General features: G+C 42.7%; 1 protein-coding gene across 2 annotated transcripts; it reads left to right on the forward strand.

Annotated features, from left to right (window-relative positions):
- Window positions 1-564: 564 nt before the first annotated feature.
- Window positions 565-19,935, forward strand: LOC134863617 (semaphorin-7A). 2 transcript variants are annotated; one of them, XM_063882239.1, is made up of 14 exons: window positions 565-786; window positions 1,744-1,877; window positions 2,070-2,135; window positions 2,224-2,319; window positions 2,877-2,985; window positions 3,083-3,181; window positions 3,264-3,400; window positions 4,061-4,239; window positions 5,492-5,594; window positions 6,525-6,720; window positions 9,170-9,285; window positions 10,221-10,366; window positions 14,746-14,822; window positions 18,008-19,935. In XM_063882239.1, the coding sequence occupies exons 1-14, from the start codon at window positions 684-686 to the stop codon at window positions 18,358-18,360; spliced, it is 1,914 nt and encodes a 637-aa protein (XP_063738309.1). In that variant the 5' UTR covers window positions 565-683; the 3' UTR covers window positions 18,361-19,935. The 2 variants fall into 2 exon arrangements, with proteins under 2 accessions (XP_063738309.1, XP_063738310.1); XM_063882240.1 differs by having other exon boundaries at window positions 3,086-3,181.
- The last annotated feature ends 545 nt before the right edge of the window (window positions 19,936-20,480 follow it).

Consider the following 20,480-nt stretch of genomic DNA (forward strand, 5'->3'; position numbering starts at 1 on the left):
TTGAGTAAAGTAGAAGTACTCAGATCCTGTACTTGAGTAAAGTAGAAGTACTCAGATATTGTACTTGAGTCAAGTAGAAGTACTCAGATCTTGTACTTAAGTAAAGTAGAAGTACTCAGGTCTTGTACTTGAGTAAAAGTATAAGTACTCAGATCTTGTACTTGAGTAAAGTAGAAGTACTCAGGTCTTGTTCTTGAGTAAAGTAGAAGTACTCAGATCTTGTACTTGAGTAAAGTAGAAGTACTCAGATCTTGTACTTGAGTAAAGTAGAAGTACTCAGATCTTGCACTTGAATAAAGTAGAAGTACTCAGGTCTTGTACTTGAGTAAAAGTAGAAGTACTCAGATCTTGTACTTGAGTAAAGTAGAAGTACTCAGATCTTGTACTTGAATAAAGTAGAAGTACTCAGGTCTTGTACTTGAGTAAATGTACTATACCTCTCAGAATGCTGTTTGTATTTGTCGGTAAGTAAAGTCTGTCATATTTAAAATGATCTTTTGTCATGGATTTAATGTTTATGGCAGGCGGGGTTTATCACACACACACACACACACACACACACACACACACACACACACACACACACACACACACACACACACACACACACACACACCCCGCTGCAGCAGTGTGTGTTAGATCAGTGTGTGTTGGAGCAGAGCCTCACACACTTCACAGCTACAATGCTTCTCTTATTATTCTCTCTGTATTTAACATGTTCCCGCGTTCATACTTCGACCGAGGCGACTTCGAAGCACGCCCCGAGGATGATCTTCACTCCCAAAGGTAGGAACCGGTCCGCGCTCCCCACACCGGGACCCGGTCTGACATCGCGGGGTTGAACTGGTTTCCGACCGGGGGGTACTGGGACACTTAGGGCTATTTGAGGGGATGCAGGGGTTACGTAAACAGATCAGACATTGCATTTCCAAATCAATGTCCACAAGCCTGCTGTCCCGCTGCCAGGACTATGCAGCTACTGGAAGACAGCGAGAGTCTCAGAGCGACTTGAGTAAAGTAGAAGTACTCAGGTCTTGTACTTGAGTAAAGTAGAAGTACCAGAGTGTAGGAATACTCTGTCACAGTGAAAGTATTCTAAATGTTCCTCCAGTGAAAGTAGAAAGTACTCTCCTCTAAATGTACTTAAAGTAGCGACAGTAAAAGTAGTCATTGTCTGATTGGTCCATTTCAGAATAATATCTCTGATATGTTTTATAATGATTGATCATTAAAGTGTTCTCAGAGCTGGTAAAGGTGCAGCTAGTTTGAATGGCTTTGTATACTGCAGGGTAGCTGCTGGATTTACTGCAGACATTGAAGCTATTTAAATAAGTCAGACGTATTAACAGGAAACAATACACATACACAAAGAGAGAAAAGTAATAGGATATTATGTTCGGCCTATGAATTTCATTTTGAAATATTCTTCTGTACAAGTGAAATCTTGGCAGTAGTGGGAGAAGTCAGAGGATTACCAAACCTTGTAGTGATGTTTTGTCAGAGGGATTGTTAGTATCTGTACCACATTTAGAGAAAATGCATCCTGATGTACTTGAGATATTAAACAGAGAAGCACTGGAGGAAAACAAGAAATCATTAATGCAATATTAGTTGAGAAATATCAGCTGAACCGAAGCGTGGAGCAACAGTTCCACTGTGTACTGTATAACCAAAGAGGTGTTTACTATCAATTTGACCTTTTGCACACCCAGTGTTCATCATTCAATACTTCCTTTATTTCAGAGACTGCAATGACAAGGCATCCACTCTTGGAACACCACGCACCTGCAGGGATTGTTCTGGGAAAAGAGCCGAACAAGGTCATCGTTGCTGGACCCAAACACCTGAACTCGTTCAACTTTCAAAACCGGCCCGAGGTAGGGAACGTCTCTGGAACGTCTCTAAATGATGTTACGCAGCTTTGAGCCAACACCTGCAATCGAGGAGCAGATGGCATGTATTTATAGTGACGCACAAGAGCCTAATCAAACACGTGTCATACAGACAATAGAACACATGACATGAAACAGTAAAAAGCAAACAAACGATGCATGCTCTTCTCTTCACAGCCAGAGGAAATAAATGTGCCGTGGACAGAGTGCCTCAAAGCTGATCCTCCACAGAGAGGGGAAGGGGTAAAACAACTAAGAATTAAAGCAAAGATCAGAGTGCTAAATGTTGGTGGGACTAGATTATAATACCAGAAATATTCTCTTCCCTTAGGACTGCGACTACAACATCAGTCTGGTCCAGAAGATGGGGGCCAACAACTTGTTCCTGTGTGGAACCGACGGCAAGGAAACGGCCTGCTGTGATATGGTGAGGCTCACTGTGGGATACTCGCTCCTATTGGCTAGCGGGCTAGGCTAAGGGTCGGGACATCTCCAAGGGGCAACTGGGGTTGAGGTGTCTCTCATGCTGACTGCAGTGGGGATTGAACCAGCGCTCCCCTGATCCGACGCATTACCCCACTGAGCCACAGCCTCACAGACACATTACAGTTTAAGATAATTACATTTCAGATAACAGTCAACTTTAAGAAGTCCCAAGACCTTAAAGTTTTGACATATTCAGTTTTGTTTTTGGATCCTTTCAGAGTGCTTCATCTCTCTCCGTACACTAAAGCTGGTCCATTTCAGACGATGTCTCTACTCTTTATTAAAGGCTCTTCCTCCTCTTTGTTTTATGCAAGGGAAAATAAGTAGGGAAGAAGTGACACAGTCTGTCATCAAGCATATTCCCTACAGTGCATTGTGTGAAAGATGAAGTTCAGTCAGCTTCAGGAGACCCTAGCTTCACATCCCATGTGTCTTCTTCGTCTTAAACCTCTGAATGACATGTGTTTCACAAGATGTTTTCTGTCTCTTTTACTCTAGGATTTATCAGAGAAGCCCCCCAGGTGCATGTCCTCTGGAAAGATGGAGAAGATTAAAGGGAGTATCCGGGGTTTCATCATAGAGGAGGGAGAACCAGCCGCTCTCGTGGGTGAGTTTCTGTACACAGGGGGTTATGTGCTAACAAATCTCTGCTTTCTAAATGAGCTTTCTAAAAATAACACTGTGTCCTGTGTCTGAATAATCAGCAGACAGTGACCTCTACGTCACATACTCCGGATCCAAAGGGGACGTGGGGATCCACCGGTTTGGAAGCAACCGAGTTGGACCCTCGTTGCACGATAGAGGTATATGCATGGAGATTGGTTAGTTAGATGACGTTAACCCAGGCTATAGAGACTCATGTTGACTCTGTGTTCCCCCCTTCAGAGCAGCACTATGTGGGTTTGGTGCCCAGCAGAGACAGAGACCTGCAGGGCAAAGTGTTCGGCTTCTATAAGCAGAGAAACACAGACTCAGGCCTCTACAGCGGTATGTGGATCCCCTTCGTGACTCGGGTGTGCATGGTGAGACCTGCAGGGCTGAAAATTAGGATTGCATTTTTATATTTTAGGATAGCTTTCAAGAATACAAACGCACTTTTAGAAGCAGATATGTGCTAGGGTTGGATTGAGATGAGGTGTTCAGAATATCTCCATATCTTCTGCATATTTAAAATAACTTGTTGTTTCTCATTTCCTATGAAGCTACTTCTGTTTGGTGCACAGAAAATAACTATAGTCTCTCTCTTACTGAGTGCTGAAGTCCAGAAAGGTCCTTGCTTCTAAATGTGCTCAAACTGTATGAAAAATGAAACCTCTCAGTCAGGTCACTCAGGTCACTCAGAAGCTACTGTGGATTGGAGGGCTTAATTGCTCTGTTTTTCCAGATTGTACCCAGACCTAGATTTTAAGAGGGCTAGACCAAGTCATGACCAAGACTGGAGTTTACCAAGACCAGGATGAGATCAAGACCAAGACTGAGACTTCGAGTACTACAACACTGATGTGACCTGCTTTACATTTTAAGATCTAATGAATGAATCGACTCCTTTAGCACCATACATTAGCACAGCGTAGCTCTTTAAGCAGTAATTGTAACCAGTATTCATTTTCCACGCTGTAAATGCTCATTGCTCGTGCGTTTTGAAGGAGTGATCGATCGTCTGGCGTTGCGTTTTCTTCCAGAGAGATGTCGGCGGTCCGAAGAACCTGCTGCAGTTCAGCTGGACGTCCCAGGTGAACGCTCGGCTCTTCTGCGGAGACACCAAGAGCCGGCGGCATTTCTCTGAGCTGGTGGATGTAGCCACGGTGGAGGCGGAGCCGTGGGAGGACACCAGGGTTTATGCACTCTTCAGGAATGAATGGTAGGAACCCATTATCATGCATTCATGTGAGGGGATAATCTGCTTCCTGTCTTTCTGCTGCTCTTCCCCTTTTAGTGTTTACTTCCTGTCTGTCTTCTTCTGTTGGTTCCTCTGATGCCCAGCGCTCTCTGTCCCAACCTCTTTCCTTACCGAGGACAGTTCAGCACACAGTCCCTTGATCCTCCTTGGTCTGTTCTCCTTGGCAACGGTCCGTTCTCCTTAGCATTGATCTTTTAGCAGAAGTTAACAGCTTGTGGAATTTCCAAATTGACCAATAAGAATGAAGTATTCGACTCGATATTTTCAAAAGCTACAGCATAGTCACATAGCCATGGAAAGCTGAAGTCCAAGGCTCCTCCAAACAATTCAAAGCACAGACATAATAAATCTAGGGCAGACCATAACAAGAAACAAAAATACTGCAAGGGTCATATAGATAAAACAGATTAAGTCAGCTTTATTTCAGGGTTAGGCAGGAATGTGGAACCAGGAGCATTACAAAACACAAAAGCTGCAGGAGCAGGCAAGGTTCAAACTAAAGAAACACTGGGGCAGCAAGTGAAGGCAATCAGACAATCAGACACAGGAAGTAAGATTTCAAAAATAAAACAGGGAACTAAAATCATATGAGAAGGCATAAGATAAAACAAAGCCCAGTTTATACTAAGGTAGCCTCAGCATGATCCTAACCAAATGTGGTTTGTCCTGAAATGTAATCCTCCCTCCCAGCATCCTCAGATCAAAGTCGCCCTCAGAGATGAGAAGCTCAAACCAGCATAATCTTTGTTTTGGTGGACTCTGTCAAACTGCAGACTCACTGTTTGTGTCAGCTGTTTGAACCTAAGATAAACAACCACTAACCACCATGAGACTCAAGGTTCTGCTGTCATGTGCACAAAGGAGGTCCAGCATACATCATACAATAACACATGAAGAAAAGACATGTAATAGCAAGCGGAGGGAAGATATGAACATAGACTCTTAGGAAACAGACTTGTTTATCGTTGGTAACTTCAGTTCCCTTTTTAGAATTTCGGTTCTGTTTAACACAGCTGTGCGTGTGTCAGCTGATCAGTGTGTGTGTGTGTGTGTGTGTGTGTGTGTGTGTGTGTGTGTGTGTGTGTGTGTGTGTGTGTGTGTGTGTGTGTGTGTGTGTGTGTGTGTGTGTGTGTGTGTGTGTGTGTGTGTGTGTGTGTGTGTGTGTGTGTGTGTGTGTGTGTGTGTGTGTGTGTGTGTGTGTGTGTGTCTGCAGGGGGATGAGTGCTGTGTGTGTCTACACCATGAGAGACATTGAACACATCTTCACAACGTCCACATTCAAAGGCAAAGACCCCCAGAACGGCAGACTCAGGACGGTATGATTCTTTAATGTCTGCACATCTTGGAACACACCTTGACTTTTAAAAATCATTTAAATAAACATTGGTGTTAAAATGCATAGTCATTGTTCAGTTTTGGTGTTTTAAAACCACTTTCCCTGCCTTCTCAGAGCCCCAGTGGTTGCATCAAACAGTAATGCACTCTCATCCTTGGTTTTAATGACTCTATGTGTTCAATTTTGAGCCTAATTTGATGTTCGTAGCCTTAAAGTGAAGTGCAAAAATATTTAAGATGCAATTATAAAAGTGTTTGTATTTTGATTTCAGCCGAAAACATTTGAAAGACAAAGATTAATATACAGTTTCTCGCCCATATGTGCAAATTTACTGACTTTACCTGCGATTTCATCCCATTAATGCAGTTTTGTGCAATCTTGTCCCATATCTGCAACTTTGTCTTCACATGCAATTCAATGCAGTTCTTTCAATTGAACCAATACATGCCATTCTTTCCCAAAATGTGCATTAAGTTGATCATTTCTAGCTCTTTTTTGCTGTGCGAATGCCCTGTTTATTATAAGAGTTATCTGAACGTTTCTTACAGAATAGAATATATAGAATATAGTTAGTTAGTTTAGAGATTTGGTTTTAGATCTACAGCTGATAAAATGAGTTGTGAAAAAAGCACCAGATCAGGAGGAGAGATCAGAAATAATGCAGAGCTTTTTCTAAATTGTTTATCTGGTTGAGAAATAGGAGCTTCTGCAGATGGAAAAGTGAGGATTTTTATCCATCAGACATAAGATGGTGACACTGAATCCAAAGCATTTAAAAGAACAGTCAGGACTTTCAAAACTAATGTTTGGTTTTTAATCTCGATCGCTAAAATTGAGAAGCCAGCTTCAGTCTGAAATCAGGAGACCATAAAGGCTAGCGACGCTTCACATCATCCTATCTTTCCTTCAGTGCGACCAGGACAGCACAAAGATTCACATGGACGTCCTGAAGAAGATCAAGGAGAACTCGGAGATGGAGGACTGGGTTCGGCCCATCTACAACACCGGTCCGATTCTCTCCAACCATCACAACTACACACACATCTACGTGGACCCTGCTCAGAACAACGGGGGCGATCCACACACCATGCTCTACCTGTCTCTACGTGAGTAACCAAGGAAACCGTTAGAGTAATGTGCATTTAAGATAAGATAAGATGGACCTTTATGAACCCCGACAACCATAAAAAGAGAGTACGTGGACAAGGAAGGCATTTTAACACCTATTGTTTTACATTTCAACTCAGGAAGCTAGTAGCTGTTGCAAGAACTTATTACTAATACCACATTATGCAGAACAGGACTGAACATGACTCCGTTTAGAGCCTGATAACCTGTAGGTGAACCTTTACTCTGAATAACAGGAAGAAAGTACAAGTATGCATTAGATGGATAACATTTAACACCAGAAATCAGAGCAGGGACTTTCAGAAATGACTGCAGGGGGTTTGGATGAATCGTCTGTAAAATGAATTCTTTCAGGGGCCACTCAATCCCGAGAGACAGGTGTGGTTTCCCCTGACTGCAGGGGGTTTGGTTGGGTGTGTATTGTTATTTCCCAAAAGCATGAGAGCATCCTGAGGAATAACGCATGAGCAGTTGGTTTTTATTTCACTTCCTTTATGACATGATATGTGAATCACTTATGATAAGCACTCCTTAAAAACAAAATGAAGAAATGTGAAACTGATTACATAATACAGGAGGTGAACTCATCTACCATCAAACTGTAAAGACAGAGCTTTGGTTAACTCGCCAACCTCTGAACTGTCCTACTTCATGATTGGTGTGTGTGTTGATGAGAGCCACGTGGGAAGTTATTTCGTGGAGCAGGTCTATAAAAGATCGGCAAACGCCCGGTCCGCTCGCTGGACTTTGATAGTGTGCAAACCATAAATATCCATCTGCACGTTATCAGTTACAGAGAGGCCTGGAGCGGCACAAATTGGTACGCCGTCCATCTCAATGAAGATGTCTTGTGGAGGCATGAAGGTAACTGTGTTGGAGACGCAGTTACCTTTTATCTTCAGAATATCCGGATCATCAGGATTCTGGGCCCTATAGAGAATGCACATCTGCATCTTCCATACAGTAAGCCAAGGGAAAATAACTCCAGATTTGACCTTGAGTGCTTTTTACATCTTTTAGGACCTACTGATCGAAATAAGAGCTACTCAAGTGTCGGTCCGGGTACTTTAGTGATAGACTCTTCCTCTCTGTTTCCCAATGTAAGTCAAGGGGGGAAAAGTCTGTTTGGGCCTGTCACCATCCGATCAGTACAGGAAACCCGATCGGTTCTGTGCATGTACGGTGTTGTTGAGAAAGTGTCGACGTCTTTGAAAAACTGTTTCAATAAAAAGTAGAAAGGAAATCAAATCATTTCAAAAAGATACAACATTTATTCGTTTAGGGAAACCTTTTCAGATCGCTGACTTGATAACGCTCATGAGTACTTTTACTCAAGGATCTGATTACTGCTTCCAAAGCGGAATACATTTAGTACCATGATATATTTCATTGTTCATAGCTGAATGACTTTAACATGACTGTATTCAAGCTGTGCTAACATTTTACTCGCTTTTCTTTCTAATACATGACGAAAGTAGCTCCATATTTGAAACATTCTTCACCAAAACAAGAGAGAACGTGTCTATTTCATAACTAATCAAACCAAAGATAACATTACTTTATTGAAATCCCAGAAAACTGCCGTGAATTGCTTCGACATACTTCAGTATATTTTCCAACACCGTCACGCACTAACACTGAGGTGTAGGACCACGGTTTGGCCACTATGTGCTTTATCGTCCGTTCACGTCCTCGGGGTTTTGGTTTATGTGCGATGATGTGTGTTGGCCAATCCGAGCTTTGACTTTCGTACAGACTTGATTCAGAAACGAAAGGCACTGCAGTAGTTCAAACCAGTCACCTTTAACCTACACAGCCCTCTGTATAAAGAGATCCCAAAATAACTCTTGATCAACCCACTTGAAATCGCAATCAGCTTCTTCTGCCTTCTGTAACGTCTTTCGAACACCAACAGGGACCCAAAGGTCACTAGGATTTTCTAGGGAAAGCTGGTATGTAAATTCGTCGTGGCTTCATCTCTTTTGAGAGTCAAATTAGGTTCTTTTCCTCCTACAATCTCACCTTTTGAAACAGGCTGTTGTGACCTTAAGAGCCCTCATCTTACCAATGGTGTGAAGGCGTCCTGACACCTGGATTACTTGGCAGGGTGTTCTGTTCATCATCTGGTAGATGTGGTTTAGTGCAACAGGTATCAAATTCATACCCTGAGAGAAACCTGTGGGTGAGCACTATGGTTGTCAGACTCCATGACTTGTCCTCTCTTTGCCAATAATCTTTCAGAGTAAAGAATCAACACCCTGCAGGTCTTTTGCCCCCGCTTACTCATGCATATTTCCTCTACACACTGGATGGTTTGGACTGGAGGAGTCATCCTGACATGATGAAACCAGAGGGGGTGGTTTCCTATTGGTGGGTGTGTTTGCATGTCTGAATATTAAATCATCCCTCCTTTGTATTTTTTAACAGGTAAAGGAGGTATTCATAAGGTGGTGCAGAAGGAAAATCACTCCTTCATCATCGCTGAGTATCAACCGTTCGCTCACGGAGACCACATCCTCAGCTTACTCCTCCACTCCCCCACTGTGAGTAATGCCAAAAGACACACAGGGTGGGGGTGTGGGAGGTCATGTGGTTCTAGTGAGTCAAAGGGAAATGGGTATAGGATGTGGTAATAATGAGGTTATATCAGTTTAAATTTAAAAAGGGCAAGTTGTTTCATTTGAATAAAGGATAAGCAAAGTCTTTCTTAGAGGGGATCAGAGGCTGGGTTCAGTGTATACCTGGTATCAGGGTCTCTTACTGTCGGCGTGCGCCCTCAAACCGAAATACAGATTTCTACATAAACTGCTAAAGTGCTGCCAGGAAACAATCTCTCTGTGGGTCAGAAAGGGTTTAACGAGTCCGGAAATATGGAGATGGGGTCAGATGTCTGGTCAGACGGCAGAGACAGCTCACAGAGGATAAATAGGGGATGGATGTCCGGTGGGTCTGCCGGGGGACGAGTGGCAGGCAGCAGGCTGACACTGAGACTGAGATTTCTGATCCTTTCTTTTACTCTCCTTTCTTCTGGAGAGGAAGTAAAGGAACTCTGATCTATTTGTTGTTGGAGGTGCAATATATGACTCAGATGATGAAGACATGAGATGAAGACAATGCCATTTTAAAAATGTTCTCTATGATCCTTTGAACCCCAATAATGTCTGGAGTCAACACTAACACTAAGAACTGGTTGAAAATGTGAATATAATATACAAAGCTCAAGAAGTGTGGGAAACATTTGATGGAAATTGGCATTTTAATTAGATTAGAAATGACCCATTTTGCACAATGCATACTTTCACTTCTGATCCGCTTCCACTAAAGTAAGATTTGAATGCAGGGCTTTTATTTGAAATGATGTTCCTGTTATTGCTTCTTGATACCTTCTTTCAGCCCTGAGACCTTCCAATGTCTCTTTCTTTGTAACAATTGCTCCTTGTGCTCCCTGCAATAACCCCCCCTCTGTTCTGTGTTGCAGAGGAAGCTGTATGTGACCTCCAGGAATGAACTGGTACAGATGGATGTGGAAAACTGTGCCCAATACGGAGACAGATGTGAGGATTGTGTCCTGGCCAGAGACCCGTACTGCAGCTGGAACGACTCCCACTGCACCCCCAACACACAGTAAGACCCCCATCTTTATGCACCTATGGTTATTTCCTTGTTAATATCCAAACACTCTCATTACTTGTTACCCTTTTAATGCAATATTTACATTTAGGGGAAGGGCATCGGTAAGAAACACATTATCTGCCTGTGGAACAGATTCTTAATTGGTTCCTGATGAATGTGAGGAAACACATGAAGCCAACACAGCTTTGTATTTGGGAACTAACAATACTACAACAAAGGTTTACAACCTTTGCAGCAGAGGTTCAGTCGATGTCTCTCCTGTACTTTTGGCCCATGTTGCATCAAAAGTTGTTCAACATGTTGCTGGAGTTTCCCCCTTTTTTGCAATCATCCTTTTACAAACAATGCAAGCTCTGTGTTGCCATCGTCCTCACAGCTTTTCCACACCAAAATATCACGTCCTTACGAAACTCGATGTTACTCAGGGTCATCCAGAGAGCAGCTGTCTCAACAGAGGTCTATTGCTGTGTAATTTGCTTCAGGCTTCGTTTTTTTTAATTTCATTAGTAACTGCGTCTTCACATCCGGTATTGAGCAGATCTGATCAGTGTCACGTTGTTCCTGAACATTTCATAATGCTTACTGTCAGCTGAGTAAAGCAGTCAGTCCTCAACCGTCCACAGAACCAATCAGCAGTCTTTCAAGAACAATGCAAAACCCCTAACGGTAGTATAAAGAGGATTGTGTATATTTTAATTGGGCCAAGCAAAATGATATCAAACAGTCTTTTTAGTCAGTGTCACACACTCAGTAAAACACTTTGAATTCATGAAGAGCTTTTACTTTTGCTGCCCTCATTTTCATTTCTCAGCTCTCTTAAAACAACTGAGTGACGTCCTTCTACAAACTGGTTAACTACAGGAGGTTTCACCAGAACGAATGACTAAGTTTGAGCTGCAAGGATATTATTATGCCGGCACTTGTTTACTGAAATGAGTGAGGTTGTGGATTTAGTAAAGCCTCACACGCATGGCTGTCATGACTTTTTGCAGCAGACTAAAGCAAAGCTCAGCGTCACATGGTGTTGTTGCTCTAGACAGATACTCTAAACCAGTAACATTGGAAATGTTTCCATTACAAAAAAGTACCTCATTGTGACTGGGAATTTGTGGAGGAAATGATCTCAATACATGAAAGGTGTGAGGGATTTTTTGTTGTTGCAGGAATTTCATCTATCTGGAAATATAAGTAAACAAAACTCTTGTTGAGGAGACACTACATACTGATATACACCTGAACATCAGCAGGAGAGGACTCTTTAAAGTAGAGACTCTACATACTGATATACACCTGAACATCAGCAGGAGAGGACTCTTTAAAGTAGAGACACTACATACTGATATACACCTGAACATCAGCAGGAGAGGACTCTTTAAAGTAGAGACTCTACATACTGATATACACCTGAACATCAGCAGGAGAGGACTCTTTAAAGTAGAGACACTACATACTGATATACACCTGAACATCAGCAGGAGAGGACTCTTTAAAGTAGAGACACTACATACTGATATACACCTGAACATCAGCAGGAGAGGACTCTTTAAAGTAGAGACTCTACATACTGATATACACCTGAACATCAGCAGGAGAGGACTCTTTAAAGTAGAGACACTACATACTGATATACACCTGAACATCAGCAGGAGAGGACTCTTTAAAGTAGAGACACTACATACTGATATACACCTGAACATCAGCAGGAGAGGACTCTTTAAAGTAGAGACTCTACATACTGATATACACCTGAACATCAGCAGGAGAGGACTCTTTAAAGTAGAGACTCTACATACTGATATACACCTGAACATCAGCAGGAGAGGACTCTTTAAAGTAGAGACTCTACATACTGATATACACCTGAACATCAGCAGGAGAGGACTCTTTAAAGTAGAGACACTACATACTGATATACACCTGAACATCAGCAGGAGAGGACTCTTTAAAGTAGAGACACTACATACTGATATACACCTGAACATCAGCAGGAGAGGACTCTTTAAAGTAGAGACACTACATACTGATATACACCTGAACATCAGCAGGAGAGGACTCTTTAAAGTAGAGACGCTACATACTGATATATACCTGAACATCAGCAGGAGAGGACTCTTTAAAGTAGAGACACTACATACTGATATACACCTGAACATCAGCAGGAGAGGACTCTTTAAAGTAGAGACGCTACATACTGATATACACCTGAACATCAGCAGGAGAGGACTCTTTAAAGTAGAGACGTTCCTACTTCTACACAGAGACTCAACCTTGTAACAACGTGATACCAGACTTCAAACTGTATCTGTAAACTTGACTTATCTAGGCAAAAGAGCTTGTGTGTTTTAGTTGGAGGTCACGGTGAGGCGGCAGGCCCCGAACACGAGGTTCCTGCGGCGGGTGTTTACCCGGCTTCCCCTGATTGCAACTAGGTTCAAAAACAATATAAAAATAAAGTTGATTCAGGTTAAATATACTACAGCTCCTGAGGTAAAGACACCACTGCAGGTTACTTGATTTGAGGTATGTAAAAAGAGGAAAACAAAATCATTCTAAAAACACAAAATCAAAAAAAAGACGACAAAATGGCAACAAACAAAAAAACGTTCCTAAGATAAAACTTTTCAAGTTCAGTTGTGACTACACCTGTCAGTGGGTTTTGGCTGAGCTGATTGTGTTTAGCATGTACGAGTAGCGTGTGTGTGTGTGTGTGTGTGTGTGTGTGTGTGTGTGCATGTGTGTGTGTATGTGTGTGTGTGTGTGTGTGTGTGTGTGTGTGTGTGTGTGTGTGTGTGTGTGTGTGTGTGTGTGTGTGTGTGTGTGTGTGTGTGTGTGTGTGTGTATGTGTGTGTGTGTGTGTGTGTGTGTGACCTTTGGTACTACACCACCAAAACCATAAGGGCACACACACGCTCATATTTCCACCCTTGTGATACATTTGTTTTCAGGTCACGTGTTTGATGGCTTTGAGCGTTTTCATGATCAACAAAAAGCTTTACCAACATGTCGTCTGATTCTGAGTCTGATTCTGAGTCTGATTCTGATTCTGAGTCTGAGTCTGAGTCTGAGTCTGATTCTGAGTCTGAGTCTGATTCTGAGTCTGATTCTGATTCTGAGTCTGATTCTGAGTCTGAGTCTGAGTCTGAGTCTGAGTCTGAGTCTGAGTCTGAGTCTGATTCTGATTCTGAGTCTGATTCTGAGTCTGAGTCTGATTCTGAGTCTGATTCTGAGTCTGAGTCTGATTCTGAGTCTGATTCTGAGTCTGAGTCTGAGTCTGATTCTGAGTCTGAGTCTGAGTCTGAGTCTGAGTCTGAGTCTGAGTCTGAGTCTGAGTCTGAGTCTGATTCTGAGTCTGAGTCTGATTCTGAGTCTGAGTCTGAGTCTGAGTCTGAGTCTGAGTCTGAGTCTGAGTCTGAGTCTGAGTCTGAGTCTGAGTCTGAGTCTGAGTCTGAGTCTGAGTCTGATTCATACCTTTTGCACGGGGGGAAATTAAATGTAAGGTTTGACAACATGTGGGAAAAAGAATGAACGTTGGCGTAGTGTGAAACCGCTTTGAACCGTGTCTGCATTTTAAGAGTCTGACTGCACCACTGGTGTTGCACTGCAAAAACCACAAAAACCCCCTTTAAGACCCCCCGTCAAACTACTTACAAGAAGACCTGAGGCACCAGGTTAAACGGATCTTGATTACATGAGTGTAAAACTCTTAAGGTTATACAGGAATCTACCTGACGACAGTGCAGGTAACAACAATGATCATTTCTTCCAGGATTTCTTGCAGAAGGTGGAATTATTTTACATAATATTCGCTGACGAAGAAGTTATAGAAGAATAAGAAAATGTAAATAATATAAAAGAAGTTATAGAAGGAGTTAAGAGGACGGAGTTCAGAACATCTATTTGCTTTTTGACACTTTCAAAGCACAGACTCTAAATATATGTCTGTGTTCTTGCCTCCCAAGTTTCTTAACTAGCATAGGAGCATTATTATCGCACGTGTTTACGTACATCTGATACCTAAAGTTCTGTCCTTTTTCTAAATGTACCTAAGTTATATTACCATTTAGTTTCGAGGTGAAACAGAGAAACGTTGGAAACAGAAACACAGGTAGTCTTTGCTTATGATAATTGGTAGTGAGATAGGTCTCATTGAGTCCTGGCAGCACAGTTACAGACAACTAAAAACAGTCCCACTCAAAACCCAGTCACAGTCATAACAAGATCCGCCAAAGCATTTACAGACAGCCTGTTTTCTAAGATAATGGTGGTTAAAATTGTGGCTCAAATCCGTTGTCCAACCAGATTGTGTATGGAGTCGAGCACTCTGCATTCACACTTTGTTTTTAACTAGCCTTTCTTTTTTGTTCTCACAGAAACATGCTGCAGGATGAGATCAAAGCCAACCTCGACATCTGTGTGTCTTCAAGGAGGTTTGAGTCCTCTCGAACAGGTACGAAGATGTTTACACTGCAATCTACAGTTTAAATCAATAGGTGTGTCAGGTACATAGCAGAGCAGGATACATGGTGTTCTGACAAACAAGAGGTGGCTGAAAATGAGGACACAGATAAAACCATCTAGTCACTGCACTGTCACATGAAGAAGTTCATATTCAGTTAAGATAAGGCTTATCTGCAGCCCAGCTGGAAGTATGATAAACTGTCTAATTAACCTGCATTAGGCAAAGTCACAACACATGGTCAAACATGCTGGTAATGACTATCAGAATGCTTAATGTGCAGCTACCAGCAGAATCTGGTTAGCTTAGCTTAGCATAAAGACTACAAATGGCTCTTTCCAACAGTGTGTCTCAAGCTTTATGCTAAGCTAAGCTAAAAGGCCAATGAATTACATGCAACACACAGACGTGAGAGCGGATGTGATGTGTGCAAAAATAATGTTGTCTTTACATCAGTACTATAGTCTGCATGTAAATCTACACACAACATTTCCATAACACCACAAAGGTTTATATCCTGGATGACAGCTGTTGGAAACGGTCTCCACTGATAAATAGCACACTGGCTCACTTGGAAATGAGGTCCTGTGTCCAACATTCAGAGCTACCCCTTTAAAGTTGTGATGATTAATCACACACTATTTTTGTTTTGCCATTTCCTTCCTGCAAGTTCTGAATTTCTTAAGCTTTTCCGCTCGGTTTCTGTGCAATCAGATGTCAATACCACATAAATGTGCTGCTCTGCTGTCACTCTGTCACCACACACCGGGGAACAGTATGTCTATATGAGGATAATATCTTTCTGTAGAAATGATGATACTATGCAAACACTGTGTGCATGTAATATCCGCCTTAATCCAAGAGCCATGCCAAAGCAGTTGGAAATATTAACTCAAAGTGTACAAAGCTTTGCATATATTCCTGCCTGATACACTTTAGTAGGTGCATGAAGGCAGTAAAATGTGTTATAGAGAGGTGTGTATGATCTCATACAACTTGCTAGTGAGTGCCTTTTATAAATACTAGATTTGAACTTGAGACCCTGTAAGAACATCAATCAGCTCCTCTCCACACATCTACATGTATGAATGTGTGTTAAAACATAAGCTCGCCTACCCAGAATGTTTCTTCTAAAGATGCTAACTTCTCTCATTACATTCTGTAGCCGTGTGTCTCTGCATCACGTCTTTCAGGCATATTAAATATTGCTGCGTTTGTGGGGCGACTACTAAGATATCTTTTCTCCCCACATGCTTTACAAGATATGGGAAATTCTGCAAACCAGACGTCATGGCCGCTTTCCGAGAAGAGTGTGTTATCTTGCTGAACATTAGCTCTTTGGTGCCGTGCTAGGTGGCAGCCTGTTGCAGCAGCTCACATATTTATTTAGGCTTTGGACAGCCATGGTCTTTCTCGAACATTCTCTGGTCATTTTTCTGTTACTTGCGGCACTTTTTGTAACGGAGAGCCACGCACAAAGGACCAATGGCATTGTTTACTCCCGGGAGCAGCTGATCACGCTGTGCAGACCCGTGCTGCTGCCCGGAGACTGGCATGACATCCCGGAGGAGCTACGGAGGCATGAGCGAGGCTGCAGAGCTGGAGCCAAGCGGAAGACTAAGAAGAAGAGGAGATAAACCTTCAGTGCCGGCGATAGTAATGGGGAACGAGAGATCATTGGCAAATACGATGGACGAGCTCGGCGTGCTGACAAAGCCAGCTGTCTCCTGTTCTCCAACACCTGTTCAACCTGAGCCTGTACCTGGAGACCATCCCGGTGCTGTGGAAGACGTCCTGCGTAGTTCCTGTCCCTAAAAAGACGACTCCTTCTGGGCTCAATGACTATCGGCAGGTAGCTCTCACATCTCATGTGATGAAGGTGCTGGAGAGACTGGTCTTGTCCCACCTGAGACCACAGGTGAGATCATTTCTTGACCCTCTGCAATTTGCTTAGCAGCCTCACCTGGGGGTGGACGATGCCATTATCTTCCTGCTGCAGCGTGCTCACTCGTACCTGGATGGATCGGGGTGCACTGTGAGAATCACCCTCTTTGATTTCTCCAGTGCATTCAACACGATCCAGCCACGGCTACTGAGGGACCAGCTGCAGGCTATGGGGGTAGATGCGTCCACCATCTCCTGGAACACCAGCTACCTCACAGACAGGCCACAGAATGTCCGGCTGGGCAGTGTCCTGTCTGAGGTGGTGGTTGGTAGTACAGGAGCTCCTCAGGGGACTGTGCTGTCTCTCTTCCTGTTCACCTTATATACCACTGACTTCAATACAACTCAGAGTCATGCCACCTGCAGGAGCTCTCGGATGACTCTGCAGTGGTAGGGTGTATAAGGGATGGACGGGGGGAGGAGTACAGAGCGATGGTGGAGGATTTTGTGGAGTGGACTGGAAGAAACCATCTGCGTCCATCCTCCTTCACGTGCAAATCTTGAATATGCAGATTGCAGCGGTAAAACGGGCGAATTACAACAGTCCCTGTGTGTGACGTCACACACGGTAGTCCAGCCCCAACATCTGCATACACCCGCTGCTGGAACACTAACGCTAACACTCACCGCTCCGTAACGCTGCTCTCCAATCTCCGACCAACTGGCTGTTCTTCAGATCATCGGTTTCCTCCTCCGATAAAGACTCAGACATGTGAGGTTGGATGCCAATAGCCTCCATGGTTCCCTTACTTCCTTGGGCTCTGAGGCAGCCATGGATTGCTCCTTGTAAACCAGCCAATCAGAGCAGAGCTCGTCATCATTATTTAAATGAGCTCCAAATAAAAGAATTCAGCTCGTTTCATTCTGGGACAAATCAGAGGGTTTAAATGGGCCTGGGAAACCACATCTGAAACCACGTGTTATACCTTCTTTGAAGACATCAGAGAACAATTTAAATACCACATAGATGCTTTCTGTGGAACCTTTGACGTTTATTTAAAAATGTGTATTCCTTTTTGGATTACCTGTCACAAAACCCAATTTCCCAAGCCCTTGGAATAATAAATATTCAGATCATCTTTCTTTGGTCTGAATGAAAATGTTTACTATGATGTTGCTCAGCCTTTCTATGCAGCTTGCACACTGTGTGCTTAAGGAGTTTCCAGGCAGCGTGCACAGATGCGTTCATGCGCTTGAAGCTACAGTAATGACACCATCTGTTCTCTTCTCAGGGCGCCAATATCCACCTGAGGCAGACAAGTCGACGACGAGCATCACACTCCCCTCGAACTCCAAATACTTCCTCCAGTGCCCGGTGAAGTCTAATCACGCCAGCTACACCTGGTTTTACCAGGGGGGGGGCGCCTCCTCCGGCTTGGAGGAGACGCCGGGCCTCCTCCTGATCCACAGCATGAGTCCGGACCAGGAGGGGAGGTACAAGTGTGTGTCGGAGGAGAGGGGCTACAGACGAGAGCTGGCCGATTACACGCTGCAGCTGGAGAGCAGGGCGGGGGTCCGGACCTCCACCTCACTGCTGCTGGGGCTCTGTCTGACCGCCGCTCTGATCCACAGTCTGTCCTGTTAGTCCTCAGATATTGTACTGAAAGTGTATTTAGAGGACTAAAGTGTTAAAGTCCTGCATTCAAAGGGACTTCAAAAATACTTAGATTACCATAAGTGCAAAGTGTTCATTAGATTATATTTATTAATGTGTTGCATTTCAATGTTTCAGTGAAAGCGGGATTTATTTCACTTCATCTAATGCTAACAGGTATCCAAACCCAGTCCTTTATTTAAATCTGGTATTCATATTTTTGAATCTGTAAATTACAGTCTGTAGAAGTTCTTCAAATGTGTACTTAGGTAGAGAACTGATCCTGAGTGATACGAATGCATGACACTTGAAGATGGAAAAGACACCTAACCCCAATAATCCCCAATGGCCAAAGGTGTGTGTGTGTGTGTTTGAGTGTTTATGTGTCCTGAAGAGCTGGTATCCTGGGCAGTGTGTGTGTGAATGCTGACGTATAAAGTAGTTGCAAAACAGAAGAGAAGTTACAAACAAATATGCAGTTATTTTACATTCGGTACAAATCAACATGAATATCCTTAATTCTATTTGAAAGGTCGTAAAAACATTTCTGTAATTTCATTAACAGAATATTTGTGCTGCAAGTGCAGACCTAATTTAGCAAAACCGATGTCCCAGTCAAACAGACAATCTTATTTATTTGTTGTACAAATGATAAAAGCCAAAATCCAGCCCGTTCAAATGTGTTTCAAATCTTCTCATCTCTCTGAATCCTTACTGTTCCTGTGCAGCTGAAAACCAGCTCTCACTGGGAAGGGCGTAAAACATTAACGAGGATAAATCATTTTGTGTTTGCTTAATTTAACTTAACTTCTTGATTCTGTCCTAAAAGCAATATCAATGTTAAACTGCAGACATCTGGGCGACGTGACCTCGCGGGTATTATAGCAATAACATAACCAAAGATTGTTTTTACCATAATACTAAAAAGATAACCGGGGAGTAGAGTGCAATCTTTAAAATCGTAGAAAATAATACGAATGAATGCATGTTACACTTTAAAGCTGTGAAATACAAATTGAGCAAGACTGAAATCTCTGAAATATGAAATACATTAAAGTGGAAGATCAGGTAACCTCAAACGTGTGGAAGCAGTCAGGACACTTGTGAACGTCTGATGATGTGTTGCAGTCCTTTAGAAATAGTTGATCACCTGTTCAATGTGAAACGCTGTCAATGTCGTCATTTCCTTTCTTGCACTCTACCTCAGACTCCCTTCACTGTTTGGACATAACGTGTGTGTGTGTAGACTGGCAACTAGCACTTTATCTCTGTTGTACAAATATGTGTGTGTGATATAAGAGTCTGGAACTGCAGCGGATCAAAATCAGTCATTGTACTTACAAAACGACCAAACCAACAATTATTTGATCCGTCCATTGGTCTGATTTCTGGTGAATTCTGAAGCTATAAATATTTTCCAAACATGTCTGTTTAAGATGTCCTCTGTTTTATATATATCCTTATTGAATGCAAAGAGGGCGTCCATGTTACTCTGGTCTACTGATCTGCTACTAATGTAATTTCTGTAAATCATTATCATTAAAAAAGTTGTTGCTTCCCTTTTCATATACTGTAAATGCTAATGTTTTACTCTAAGTGACACCACTTCTCTAGATACAAAGGAAACAGAAAGATGAAATTGGTGTCGAGATCAGGGGACAGAACCATGACTGGTGGGAAAACACAGAAAAGAGTTGATGCACTTTGTACTGTGATATTTATATCTGGCCATCACATTTGATCACGAGTGTGACTGTGGGGAAGTTCTCCTCATAATCACGCGAGTGTTCTTCATCCATCATTTAGAAAGAACTTCCCACAAACAGAACGACGTGAAGGGGGGGGAACTGTATGTGAAATACCAAAACTATTTTAAAGATAAGAGCAAGGGCGGAATGATTGTTTGTTTCTTGTGACACGAAGTTCACGGTAAGAGATTCTGAAGAGAATAAAGTGTTGCACAATGTTTGTCCAACTGAAGTGTGATCACACGCTTGCACGTTCGTTGCAACATGTTACAGGGGCTCTACCTCTACTTTATAGAGTCCTCTACTTTAAAGAGTCCTCTCCTGCTGATGTTCAGGTGTATATCAGTATGTAGAGTCTCTACT

The sequence above is a fragment of the Eleginops maclovinus genome, chromosome 4 (genome assembly GCF_036324505.1).
Source record: "Eleginops maclovinus isolate JMC-PN-2008 ecotype Puerto Natales chromosome 4, JC_Emac_rtc_rv5, whole genome shotgun sequence".
NCBI lineage: Eukaryota > Metazoa > Chordata > Actinopteri > Perciformes > Eleginopidae > Eleginops > Eleginops maclovinus.

Coding starts and splice junctions, on each gene's coding strand:
- LOC134863617 (XM_063882239.1), top strand. CDS start 684: ATGCTTCTCTTATTATTCTCTCTGTATTTAACATGTTCCCGCGTTCAT. Junction 3,182..3,263: donor ACCCTCGTTGCACGATAGAG/GTATATGCATGG, acceptor TCCCCCCTTCAG/AGCAGCACTATGTGGGTTTG. Junction 3,401..4,060: donor TCGTGACTCGGGTGTGCATG/GTGAGACCTGCA, acceptor GTTTTCTTCCAG/AGAGATGTCGGCGGTCCGAA.